The sequence below is a fragment of the Coturnix japonica genome, chromosome 1, assembly GCF_054131305.1.
Source record: "Coturnix japonica strain WE chromosome 1, WE-NBRP24, whole genome shotgun sequence".
NCBI classification, from domain to species: Eukaryota; Metazoa; Chordata; class Aves; order Galliformes; family Phasianidae; genus Coturnix; species Coturnix japonica.
Genome location: NC_140663.1, coordinates 71,515,110 through 71,525,861, shown reverse-complemented (window position 1 = coordinate 71,525,861; position 10,752 = coordinate 71,515,110). Strand labels below are relative to the sequence as shown.

Here is a 10,752-nt window from a genome sequence, read left to right as displayed (position 1 = left end):
GAGAAAGATCTAAGAAAGAGACCAATTACTTACTTTGGAGGTGACAGCAAGACAAAACTGAGCATTTGTTTGAATGAATTTTATTTAATTCTATAGTATACAAGTGGGATTTTGGATCCCTCAGCTTTCCATCATCAACATAATGGAGAAGCCCCACTGTACTAAAGGGAGGGAGAATTCTGGAGCCAGAAGACAGGCTAAATCAAACCGTTTCTCACCACATGGCCAGAAATTCTTCTTCCTTCATACAGTGTGCTTCCCAGGCCAGCAGGTTTACCCCAGGAGTAAGAGAGAAAGCTAGCTCTAAACTCTCCTTCTTCCTCCTTGCCCCAATAAAAGAGGCTGCTCAATGCCAGACAAAGTAGTGGAATGATTAAAGATAGGGAGTACGTTAAAGTTTTCAGTCTCTCAACCAAGCTACTAGATTAAGCAGTGGCCTGGTTACTCCCTCTCTCCTGAAAAAGATCCAGGAAAATAGAAGACCTAAAATGCTGAAGACTTACCTCCTTTCCTTCCCCCATCCCATAGCCTTGTTCTCTCAGCAGAGAGTAGGCAATGAACTCTGAGGAGGCTGAAGGAAAGCCAAGGAAAATCAGGGGCTACCTGAATCCCTGGGAATCTGGTGGCTACCCTGGTGCCCTCATTCACTCCCTTTGAGGTTCAGAGACCTGTTTGGAATAGTACACAGAGAGGGCCTCCCTTAAGGATTTGGAAGCAGCCAGGGATACAGAGCACACTGGAACTGCCGCAAGGGTACACACCATTCCAGGGATGGCCCAAACCACAAACAGGGCAAGACTCCCCCTAGCCAAGGTCCCAAGGGCTGGGGGAGCTGGGACGAGGCCCTGGCAGGGGGAAGAGAGCTCCTGCAGCAGTATTCAAGGCTCATGGGATTTTACTTCTTCTTCCTCTCCTGGGAACAGCGAGGGCAGAACCTGGTAGAAAGGAAAGCAAAAAGCCAGCATTTATGATCTGATACAAACACTGAAATCACAGTTTCAAAGGATCTTTTCCACGATATCAAAGTCTTATTCAAATTTTCCTTCTGAAAAAGTCTTATTTTCTCCTTTATTTATTTATCTCTTATTTTCTCTTCTGTCACCCACGACCTCCTCTTTCCAGAGACCAATGGGCCCTCCAGAACGTTTGTTTTAATCACTCACTCACCATTTTCCTCTTGGTTTTGTTGTCAGACCCACACAGGCAAAATGAAACCATTCGATGGAGCACTGTTGAGGTGGAGAGCACTCAGTTAAAAAGCAGTTCTCTCTTGAAATCATTGTTTATGGTCTGCTGAAACTTCCCAATGCTTAATCACGAATTCTGAAATCACTAGTAGCAACCCTAATGGGATCTGCTGGGAAACAGTCTCACACTCAACCTACACGTTGTTCATAAGCAGAATTCTCCCTTGCTGAGTACAGGGCAAAGAAAATATCAGTCATATTAGGGAAAACCCCAAAGAAAGCTGCACTTAACTGGCCAGTCCACTGCTCTTCCCAGCTGAGCCCTGCTACTGTCACTGCCTCTATATCAGGCCCCACCCAAGCAGCACAAGACTCTCCATTCCCTTCTCCCCCACGTCCATCAACTACAGGCTCTTACATCTGGGTTGTCGCAGCCAATCATCTCCCCATAGGAGACCTGGTGGCAGAGGCAGTAAGTAGGCTCATTGGGGTCCACAGGCATATCCAATACATCTGAAGGGTGCACATTTCCAAATGTGACTGAAGGCATCCCATATTCTGTGCTACTACAGGAAAGAGAAATAAATCAGGTCAGTAAATCAACTAGCATCATATCTCCCATTACAATGCCCTTGCTTGCCAGAGACTGCCACTCCTCCTTTTTAAGCACATACATCCACATCCACTGGGGTGATCTGTCTTCCCCTTCACGCTACAATCCCTTGAAAAAAACTAAAAGGTCTCCCTTTTTTCTTTCCAGGGAGAAATATACAACATCTGGTCTGGGTGGGGATTAAATTCTTCATAGGGAAGCCTGGCTAAGTCTCTCTTAGTCTGATTTGTAGTGCTGCTCCTCATTCCCCCAAGCGTCTTAAATGCTTACGTGCGGACAAGCTTTAATTTCTTTTGGGCAGTCTTTGGTGCCTCTTCATCAGAATTCTTCCCTTTAGAGCGTGCACGTGCAGCTTTCTTCTCTTTTTGGGCTCGGCCCTCTGGCAACAAGAGAAAAAGTTATTGCATATCCCATCCTGTCAAAATAGACACCCGACAGTAACAACCTCTTCAGCACCAAAATGCACTCCTACTTCAGAACGTACATTGGCTTTGGGCCACACACCTCAGCTTAATTTTATCTAGTGGCCTTGAATACGCTCACACAAGAAGAGCCCTGGTCACCATCTTTTTACCTGTCCTTCAGATTCCAGCGTAACAGTCTGTACCACTTCAGTGCCTGCCTTCATCCCCACCACTTCCACAGTCACTTGGCTGCCTCCTGTATCAATCTGCAGCCCAGTGGTGGTACTCACTCTTCTTGCCCTTGCTGGAAGAACTGTCATAGTCACTCGATTCTATCTGCTTCTCCTTCAGGTCTGCTTCAAAGCGAGCAAGATCTGTGTCCAGCCGCCGGATGTGCTTATCAACCTGCAAAGACAGTGATCAGGAGTTACCACAGAACAGAGCCCAAGACAGCAAAGAGGACAGGGTACAGGGCTTGCTCTAAGAGAGGGAAAGCAAGAGTGGGTGAGGGTTGAAAGAGAGAGATCAGGGTCTTCAGCACAGCCTTTCATGAAACAATCACTAGACACTTCCCTTCATACCATCTCATAGGTCTGCATAGCCAGCTGAACCTTGTCATCCCCAAATTCTTTGCATTTCCCGTAGGCCTCCTGGATTTGCTTGAGAAGCCCCAGTTTTTCCTCTGACGACAAAGTCCGTGCATTGCTGATATACTCAGTGGCCAACTTATCAATCTCCGACTTGAGGTCTGAAACAAGTTGACCATTGAACACATAAATACATGTACATACATAGGCACTATAGTGTCTTCTGTTAAGAAAACTGCAGGTTTCCTGCTTTTCCCCGAGGTCCCAGTGATGAAGGCAAAGGAAGAAAAGCCATCCAGGCTGCATGATTCCTTTCCCATCACAGAAACCATCTCTAATCCTCACCTTCTGTTCTCTGATCCAGATCTCGCATGAGCTGGAAGTTTCTCTGCAGTTCAAAAGGCAGATTCTCAATACCTGCAGGGAAAGGAGAATATGTCCAGAAGTCAAGTCCCTGTCCACAATGTCAAAACAAAGCTAAGTTAAACAGTACTAACATGTACATCAGTCCAGTGATTCCCAGAACCCTCTCCTAGTTAACACTAACGTGCCTCCAGCTGCTGTCAACCATAAAGAAGAAAGACTCTAAAACCTTGATGTATTTAAGCCAGGAGTGCAATTCCATAGCGCCAGATCACAGAATGACCCAGGTTGGAAGGGACCTCAAGGATCATGTATTTCCAACCCCCCTGCCTGGCAGGGCCACCAAACATACACCTTTACTAGATCAGGTTGCCCAGGGCCCCGTCCAACCTGGTCTTGAACACCTCCAAGGACGGGGCATCCACAACCTCCCTGGGCAGCCTGTTCCAGGGCCTCACCACTCTATCAGTTAACAGAAAACCACCATGCAAGGGCATGAATTAAAATACGCAGTAAAGCAGAACTTGTAATGCAGTCAGTCATTCTAATGCTGTGTATCCATCCAAGAACTCACTTCACTAATAAACAAAATAAAGAACAGCACAACAGCTGGTAAATAATGCCATTTTGTTATTTCTATGAGGAGATGTCAAAACTAAAGCTGATCAAATGCTTATTCACTGAAAAGCGAGCCCGGTTTATTACTTATTTTAACAGACAGAAATAGGAGACTTTGCAGAACCAAAGAACAGCTCTGAAACAGGATGGAACAGCAAACAGCAGCCTTAACCCCCTGCTCCTTGTTCTGCCTTCTACGCCAAGACCTCAGTATGGTCTGTCCTGCACGTGGAAGGATGCTACACATTGTGAATAACAAACCATTGGTACAGCTCTGAACAAGCGACATGAAGCTGATAGCCAATTAATTTCCAGCACACCGCGCTACTCAGCCCCTAGTCATCACCAGATGCTCAGCCGACAGAGCTGATCAAAATGATTCTTATTTTGCCGTGCCTGTCTAACCAAACTGAGACCGACTGTCACCACATTAACCTGAAGTCCAAGCTTGACTGTTGTCACCCTTACACCTAATAGACAACTAAATAATAATAATCTTGCAAGTCGGTGCTGTTATTATTTACTGACTGCAAACCTTTCCATTTGCACAGCAAACGCAACATGGTCATGCAGCAACACGCTATTTTTCCCTCCTCTCCTCCAGAATCCTAGAGAGAAAAACAGCATTTGTTCTTGTTGTGTGCACAGGACGCCAAATATGCCCAAATCCCAGACCATCTGAATGCCTGACCTGGTAGTTTTTAAAAAGAGATCGATGTAATTTCCTTTTTCTGCTCTAAATATGAGCTCATAAAAGCACACGTTCCATCCCGTACCGCTTTCCCCCAGCAGCGCTAGAAACAGTCAGATACAGAGGATACAGTAGCACAAAAACCGGTGGGTGGGATGCTGTGCTCTGGACAGAACAACCCTAAATGAGGTTACGGCTAAATTTCACACCGATGCACCAACCGCAAGAGAAACTCGGACAGGACTTTGCTGCTGTTTGAGAACTTGAAAGGAATCATGCCCTGGTTTCTGCAGCAAAAAGAAAGAAAAAGACAAACAAAAAGTGCCTCCAGCTGTCACACACATCAGTACGTGCCCTCATCTGGAAAGCGTCCTTTCTCCTTTCAGCTCTACAAGACAAAGCTGCGGCTAAACAAGTTTTAACTGAGCAACTCCTATGGCAGGTAGTTTACCTGTGTATGGGGAAGCTTTCTTCTCTCTGCAGCTTAACCCAAAGGATCTTATGTGTTCTTAGAGACAAAAATACTAGTAATAAATAAATAAATAAATGCTCTTCATTGCAGTATTTACCAGTGGTCTGAACACCTACTGAAATTGCTTGGCAACACTTCAATAGTCCCATAAAATATAGATGTCTTGGTGGCCTTTCACTATTGAGTTATGATGTCAGCGGATAAAGAAAGAGCAACTGATGTCATCTATCTGGACTTGCACAAAGCATTTGACACCGTCCTGCATGACATCCTGGTCACCAAACTGAAGAGAAATGGATTCGATAAATGGATCACCCACTGGATTAGGAATTGGCTGGATGGTCACCCTTAGAGAGTTGAGGTCAATGGCTCAACATCCAAGTGAGACCAATGATGAGTGACGTTCCTCAGGAATCAGTGCTGGGTCCAATTCTATTTAATATCTGTGAAGGCAACATGGACAGTGGGATCAAGTGCGTCCTCATCAAATTTGCAAAACTGAGTGGTGTAGTTGACGTGCTAGAGGGAAGGGATGCCATTCAGAGGGACCTGGACAGGTTTGAGAGGTGGGCCCATGCCAATCTCATGAAGTTCAATATGGCTGAGTGCAAGGTCCTGCATCTGGGTAAGGGCAATCCCAAATACTGATATGGGCTGGGTGGAGAACAGTTTGAGAGCAGCCCTGAGGAGAGGGATTTGGATGTGTTGGTTGGTGACTCAACATGAGCTAGAAATGCACGCTTTGTGCCTGTATCCTGCATTGCATCAAGAGAAGTGTAACCAGCAGGTCAAGAGAGGCAATTGTGCCCCTCTGCTCTGCTCTCACCAGACCCCACCTGGAGTGCTGTGTCCAGCTCTGGGGGCCCCAATACAAAAAGGACATTAAACACGTCCAGAGAAGTGCCACAAAGATGATCAGAAGGCTGGAGCATCTTCCCTATAGGGAGATTTGGGGCTTCAGAATGGAGAAGGTTCGAGGGGGACCTTATATAGGTATTCCAGAACCTGGATGGAGATTATAGGAAAGCATGGACTCTCACTACTGTAACTTCACTCATTTGCACAGATCGCAGAGAGCAATGCACAGCCCCCAGTGCACCCTGCATTCCTGCCACAGCACGATTATCCTATGCATCAGCACACATCTCCAAGTTTTTGCCTCCCCTTCCTTTCCTTACCTTGTTTTCCTTCTCTATTACAAGTTAAAACTTTCTATTTCTTTCTCTTTCCCAGGTCCTTTTCCCTTCATCATCTCTATTCTTCTCTCATCCTTCATCCTCTCCCTTTGCCATTCACAGAATCACAGAATTGTAGGGGTTGGAAGGGACCTCTAGAGATCATCAAGTCCAACCCCCCTGCCAAAGCAGGTTCCCTACACCACGTCACACAGGTAGGCGTCCAGGTCTTGAATATCTCCAGAGAAGGAGACTCCAGCACTCCATTCCCTCCACCATTCCTGTTCTCATCTCACCACATATAAGCGACCACACTATCATTTCCCAAAAGAACCACGCAGCCCCTTAACTTTCATTCTCCAACCATTAGAATCTATCACCACCTTCCTTCCTTCAAATTAAAACAAAACAGAAAACAGATCAATAAAAATAACACATGAAGAGTTGTCAGTGCAGGCAACCGGCATTTAAACTTCAGCTACTGAGCTGAGATGTTAATTCACACCCACAATAAGCCAGCCCATGAGCCCATGGAATTATACAACTTAGTAACTTGCTGTCCTTCATCCCCTCACTGTACGCCTTTCAGCAGTGCCAGATAATGGGTTTGTACTGCGAGTGTCCACACTTCTAAAGAGATCTTTCCTGAAGAAAGAATCCACGACCAAGACAGCAGGCAGCACTGATACTCTCACACAAGGGAACTTAATCCCTATATTAAAGATCTACCTCAATTTCAGAAGTTTGCAGGATATGGAAGACTGGCACATCAAATCAGACTTGAAACACTCCAGGCATTCCCAGCCCGTCACAGATCTCCAAGGGCACCACCAAAGAGATAACAGGGCTGTATGACAAAATGGTTGCACCAGATTTGCTTTTGGTAAAGCGATGAAACACAGAGAAAACGCAGAATGTTTTGTCTTGTAAAACCATTTTGTGTGAGCTCTGGAAAAATTACCAGTCAACAACAAAATCTATTTTTAAACCAACCGGCCATTAACAGTAATAAAAGTATTAGCTGAGCGTGGGTCGTGCCAGTAGCTTTCACACAGAAACAAGCGATGCCTATGAATCACCAAATCCTCTCCCTTTCATGAGATCGTTTGTAATTTTCCACAGACCATATGTGCTGCATCACAGATGCAACTAATCCAAAGACTCAAAAAGGTGAAAGGCATCTTTCTGCATGCTACACTAAAACAATGTTTAACATAGAAACCATTTATTAAGAGATGTGTGCATCTGAAGTATAATGTGAGAAGATTGAGAAGCAGGAACTGAAGGATATGGCCACACGCTGCATTGGGGAGGGCATATCCCCAAACTGGAGTTGTGTTTCTTTCTTAGCACCTGAAACCCACCCAGGCAATCAGCTTTCCCAGGTGCTCATTATTATGACACCAGAATGCTTTCTCACAACACTGCTATGGAATAGCCTGCTTCCCTCATGAATGGAATGGAAACATGCTTCTTGAGATGCCTAAAACTGCTCCAGATTCACACAAGTCAGAACTATCTGGTCAAGGTAGATTTCAGTTGTCCCTATGTGCATTCTTCAAGTCTACTTCTCTAACTACAAACGTTCACCCAATTTAAGGGAAGAATAATCAGTTTGAGAAGGAACAGACCGCTAGGACAGTAAGACAACAGTCTAACTCCTGATACATTCTATCTAGTCTTATGTCAAGTAATACATTTAGGGAAAGTGACAGATAAACCCTATTAACGTGCCTGTCATACATCACTACGCTCAGTACCGAGTCTTTCTCATCCCTGTCTACTGGTTGTAAAACTCAGTCTTTCACTACTTCATCTCTGCAGCTCTTAATATACACTTGTGCTCCCCACAGTAAGGAAACACTGCATCCCCCACGCGCTTCCTCTTCATTCATCTCCTTTCCTCTCTCACCCAGCCCCCATCCTCCCATCTACCAGCTATCTTTGTCCTCTTGTCCAACTTTTCTCCCTGCTTTTTGCACTCTCCTTCTTCACAGCTCCTAAATTAATACTCTTGCCTTCTCACCACCAGTATCTCTTCAGCTTTTCATGGTTAAACGTAACTTCTTGTGGTTCTTGACCTTCCTTAGTTCACCATAGATTCCTGCTCATCACAGCACTGCAGCTCCGTCCCCACACAGCAGCTCTGTGCTGGAAGAATCAAGTTCAGACAATTCCTGAAGAACCATGCTCCAGCGCTTCCAAGTATATATGCCAACAGATGGCAAGAGATGTAACTTGGCCAAGTAGACTGAAATAAAAGCTACATACCAGGAATATCATGCTGAAATACACCAAACTTTTCCATCTCCAGTGCTGACACCAAATCAGACAATGTGAAAACTGCAATCACCAAAGAGGTGACCTGATCTTATCTCATGAATACATTCCTTCAAGAGCAACTCCTCCAATCCAATCAGTTGACTTGTTGAAGAACACGGGGTGGTGGTGGGGGGGGGGGGAAGAGGCTGGAGGAATATACATATGTTCTAAGTTTCATCCTCCCCATCCTTTGGGAGGGGCATAATTTCACAGTATCACACAGTCTCACAGTCTGGTGCGGGTTGGAAGGGACCTTAGAGATCATCGAGTCCAACCCCCGGGATTCGAGCCTCTGTGTAGCAGAGCGGCACTTCTACCACTTGCGCCACAGGGGGGGATTCGAACCCCGGGCCTCGGTGTTGCAAGGCGGCATTGCTACCACTTTGATAAAGTTATACACAACTTAAAGGCGTGCAATATCGTACAAGGGCTCTATTAGAATTACCAACACCGCCACCGTTTACAGAGCTCTTTCACCACCAAAGTAAGGCTGTATTTTTTAAAATACCAGCGAAGGCAGCTTCAGTAACTATCTAACCGCAGGCAGATTAGTTGCCCTCGGCTTCATTCCACCACCGGACCCAGGAAGGCTCCCGAAGCCACAGCAGCCGGCAGCTCCTCCAGGACAAGCCGGATAACGCGGAGCAGGGCCGGGCTCCCGAGTCAGCTCCGCCGAGCCTTGCCCCGGCCAGCAGCCGTAGCTCCTGCCGCCGTTTCTAAGCAGCAACGAGGGAAAGAAGGAAGGAGGGAGAGAGGGATGGAGCGCGGCCGGCAGCCCCCACAGCTCTAGGAAGCCTCTCAGCCAGACGCCGGGCAACCGGACAACGCTGCCGCCCGTGGTGCTCGGGGCAGCCGCGGTCCGGCGAGCGCCCAGCAGGGCTCAGTCCCCGCCCCGAGGCACGGTCCGCCTGTCCGTCCTCAGCCGCGGCCCTCGGCCCCGCCCCGGCAGCTCTTACTGTCCAGGTAGTGCTCCAGGTACATCCCCGCCGCCATCTTGGGCCCCCACACACCGGCGCTTCCGGCAGGAGCCGGACACCGGCGCCTTCTCCTCCCCCCTACCGGAAGCAGCTCTCTCCCATTCGCTTCCGCTCCGTTGCCGTCGCCATTTGGCACAGCCGGGGCTGCCTCTATGTCTGCTCTATGTGTGCTCTGTGTCGGCGGAGCGCTGTGCTCGGGGCTGCCCCACGGGGATGGGAACGGCCCGTACCGACCTTTCACCGCCAGAGGTAAACGCGTGTCATCCTCCTCCGTGCTTGGAGAACCGACCCTCATCGCTTGGTGCTTACCAGAGGTCGCTCCCCTAAAAGCATCTGTATGGAGCTGACTTAAGAGCTTTTGGAGCAGGTCCCGAGGAGGCCATGAGGATGCTCAGAGCTCTCCCTGCTATGATGAAAGGGTTGAGGATTTGGACTTGTTTTGTTTGGAGATGAGGATGCTCCAAGGACACCTCACTGCAGCCTCCCGGTACTCAGAAGGAGCTTAAAAACAGGAGGGAGAGCAACTTCTTAGATGGGCTAATAGTGATAGGACGAGGGGAAATGGTTTTAAAGTAGAATAGGAGAAAAATAGATGTTAAGAAGCAATTATTTCCTCAGAGGGTGGTGAGGCATATGCTGCCCAGAGAAGCTGTGGGTGCCTCATCCCTGGAGGTATTCAGGGCCAGGTTCGATGGGACCTTGGGCAGCATGAGCTGGTGCGTGGCAACCCTGCCTGCAGCAGGTGGGTTGGAGCTCAGTGATCCTTAAGATCTCTTTCAACCTAAGCCATTCTATGCCTAACACAGGTAATTTTACATGAAGATGCTTCCCTGGCTGGAATAGGTTCAAGGCACAAGATCAACCACTGCTATCCCCCACCCAGTCTCACACATTGATAGTTGAGTAACTGTAACACATGCTTAGTCCCGAGGGTTATTACCATCCTCCTCACAGGACAGTTTACCATTTCAACTACATCCTATTGCTAACATGGTAACCTAATCTGACAGAGGATCTGACTGTACTCACAGAAGGCCTGCACAGCTCACAGAGGGAAGCTAAACAGCCTGCTGAACACTAGTGGTTCTCAGCCTTTATTGATCTACAGATGCCTGCATATTTTCCCTTGGAAACCTAGACACCTGCCTAAATTATAAGCCTCCAGATTTTCAGTTACCTTACAGACCTCTTAAATGTCATCCAGGGACCACAAGATGAAGGTCAGTGCTTGAGAGTGATCATTATGTACACACAGCAGGCAGCCTACAATTTCAAAGTTCGGTCACTTAATTCCCTTTTTTGCCTTAAAGGTACACATTTAACTCTTCTTGGAGGTCCCTGCT

The 10,752-nt window shown here is 47.2% G+C and overlaps 1 protein-coding gene across 6 annotated transcripts; it reads right to left on the bottom strand.

The window, feature by feature from the left end:
* Window positions 1–64: 64 nt before the first annotated feature.
* On the bottom strand, window positions 65–9,443 carry ING4 (inhibitor of growth family member 4). 6 transcript variants are annotated; one of them, XR_014937139.1, is made up of 9 exons: window positions 9,389–9,443; window positions 3,137–3,208; window positions 2,786–2,952; window positions 2,375–2,609; window positions 2,071–2,179; window positions 1,606–1,753; window positions 1,168–1,229; window positions 762–935; window positions 65–668 (listed from the first exon to the last, which is right to left on the bottom strand). XR_014937139.1 is itself a non-coding variant. In XM_085523759.1 (8 exons), exons 2-8 carry the CDS (start codon window positions 3,162–3,164, stop codon window positions 896–898), a joined length of 669 nt encoding a protein of 222 aa, XP_085379885.1. In that variant the 5' UTR covers window positions 3,165–3,208; window positions 8,971–9,443; the 3' UTR covers window positions 65–895. The 6 variants fall into 6 exon arrangements, 3 of the variants coding, with proteins under 3 accessions (XP_085379885.1, XP_015728606.1, XP_085379874.1); XR_001557528.2 differs by having other exon boundaries at window positions 2,495–2,609; XR_014937138.1 differs by having other exon boundaries at window positions 65–935.
* Between the last annotated feature and the right edge of the window lie 1,309 nt (window positions 9,444–10,752).

What these genes read in the sequence shown, in the direction of transcription:
- ING4 (XM_015873120.2), bottom strand. Translation starts at nt 9,425, where the DNA reads ATGGCGGCGGGGATGTACCTGGAGCACTACCTGGACA. An exon ending in TTCCAGCAAGGGCAAGAAGA is followed by an intron (nt 2,180 to 2,494) that starts GTGAGTACCACC and finishes TCTTGTTGCCAG; the next exon opens with AGGGCCGAGCCCAAAAAGAG. An exon ending in AAATTAAAGCTTGTCCGCAC is followed by an intron (nt 1,754 to 2,070) that starts GTAAGCATTTAA and finishes TCTTTCCTGTAG; the next exon opens with TAGCACAGAATATGGGATGC.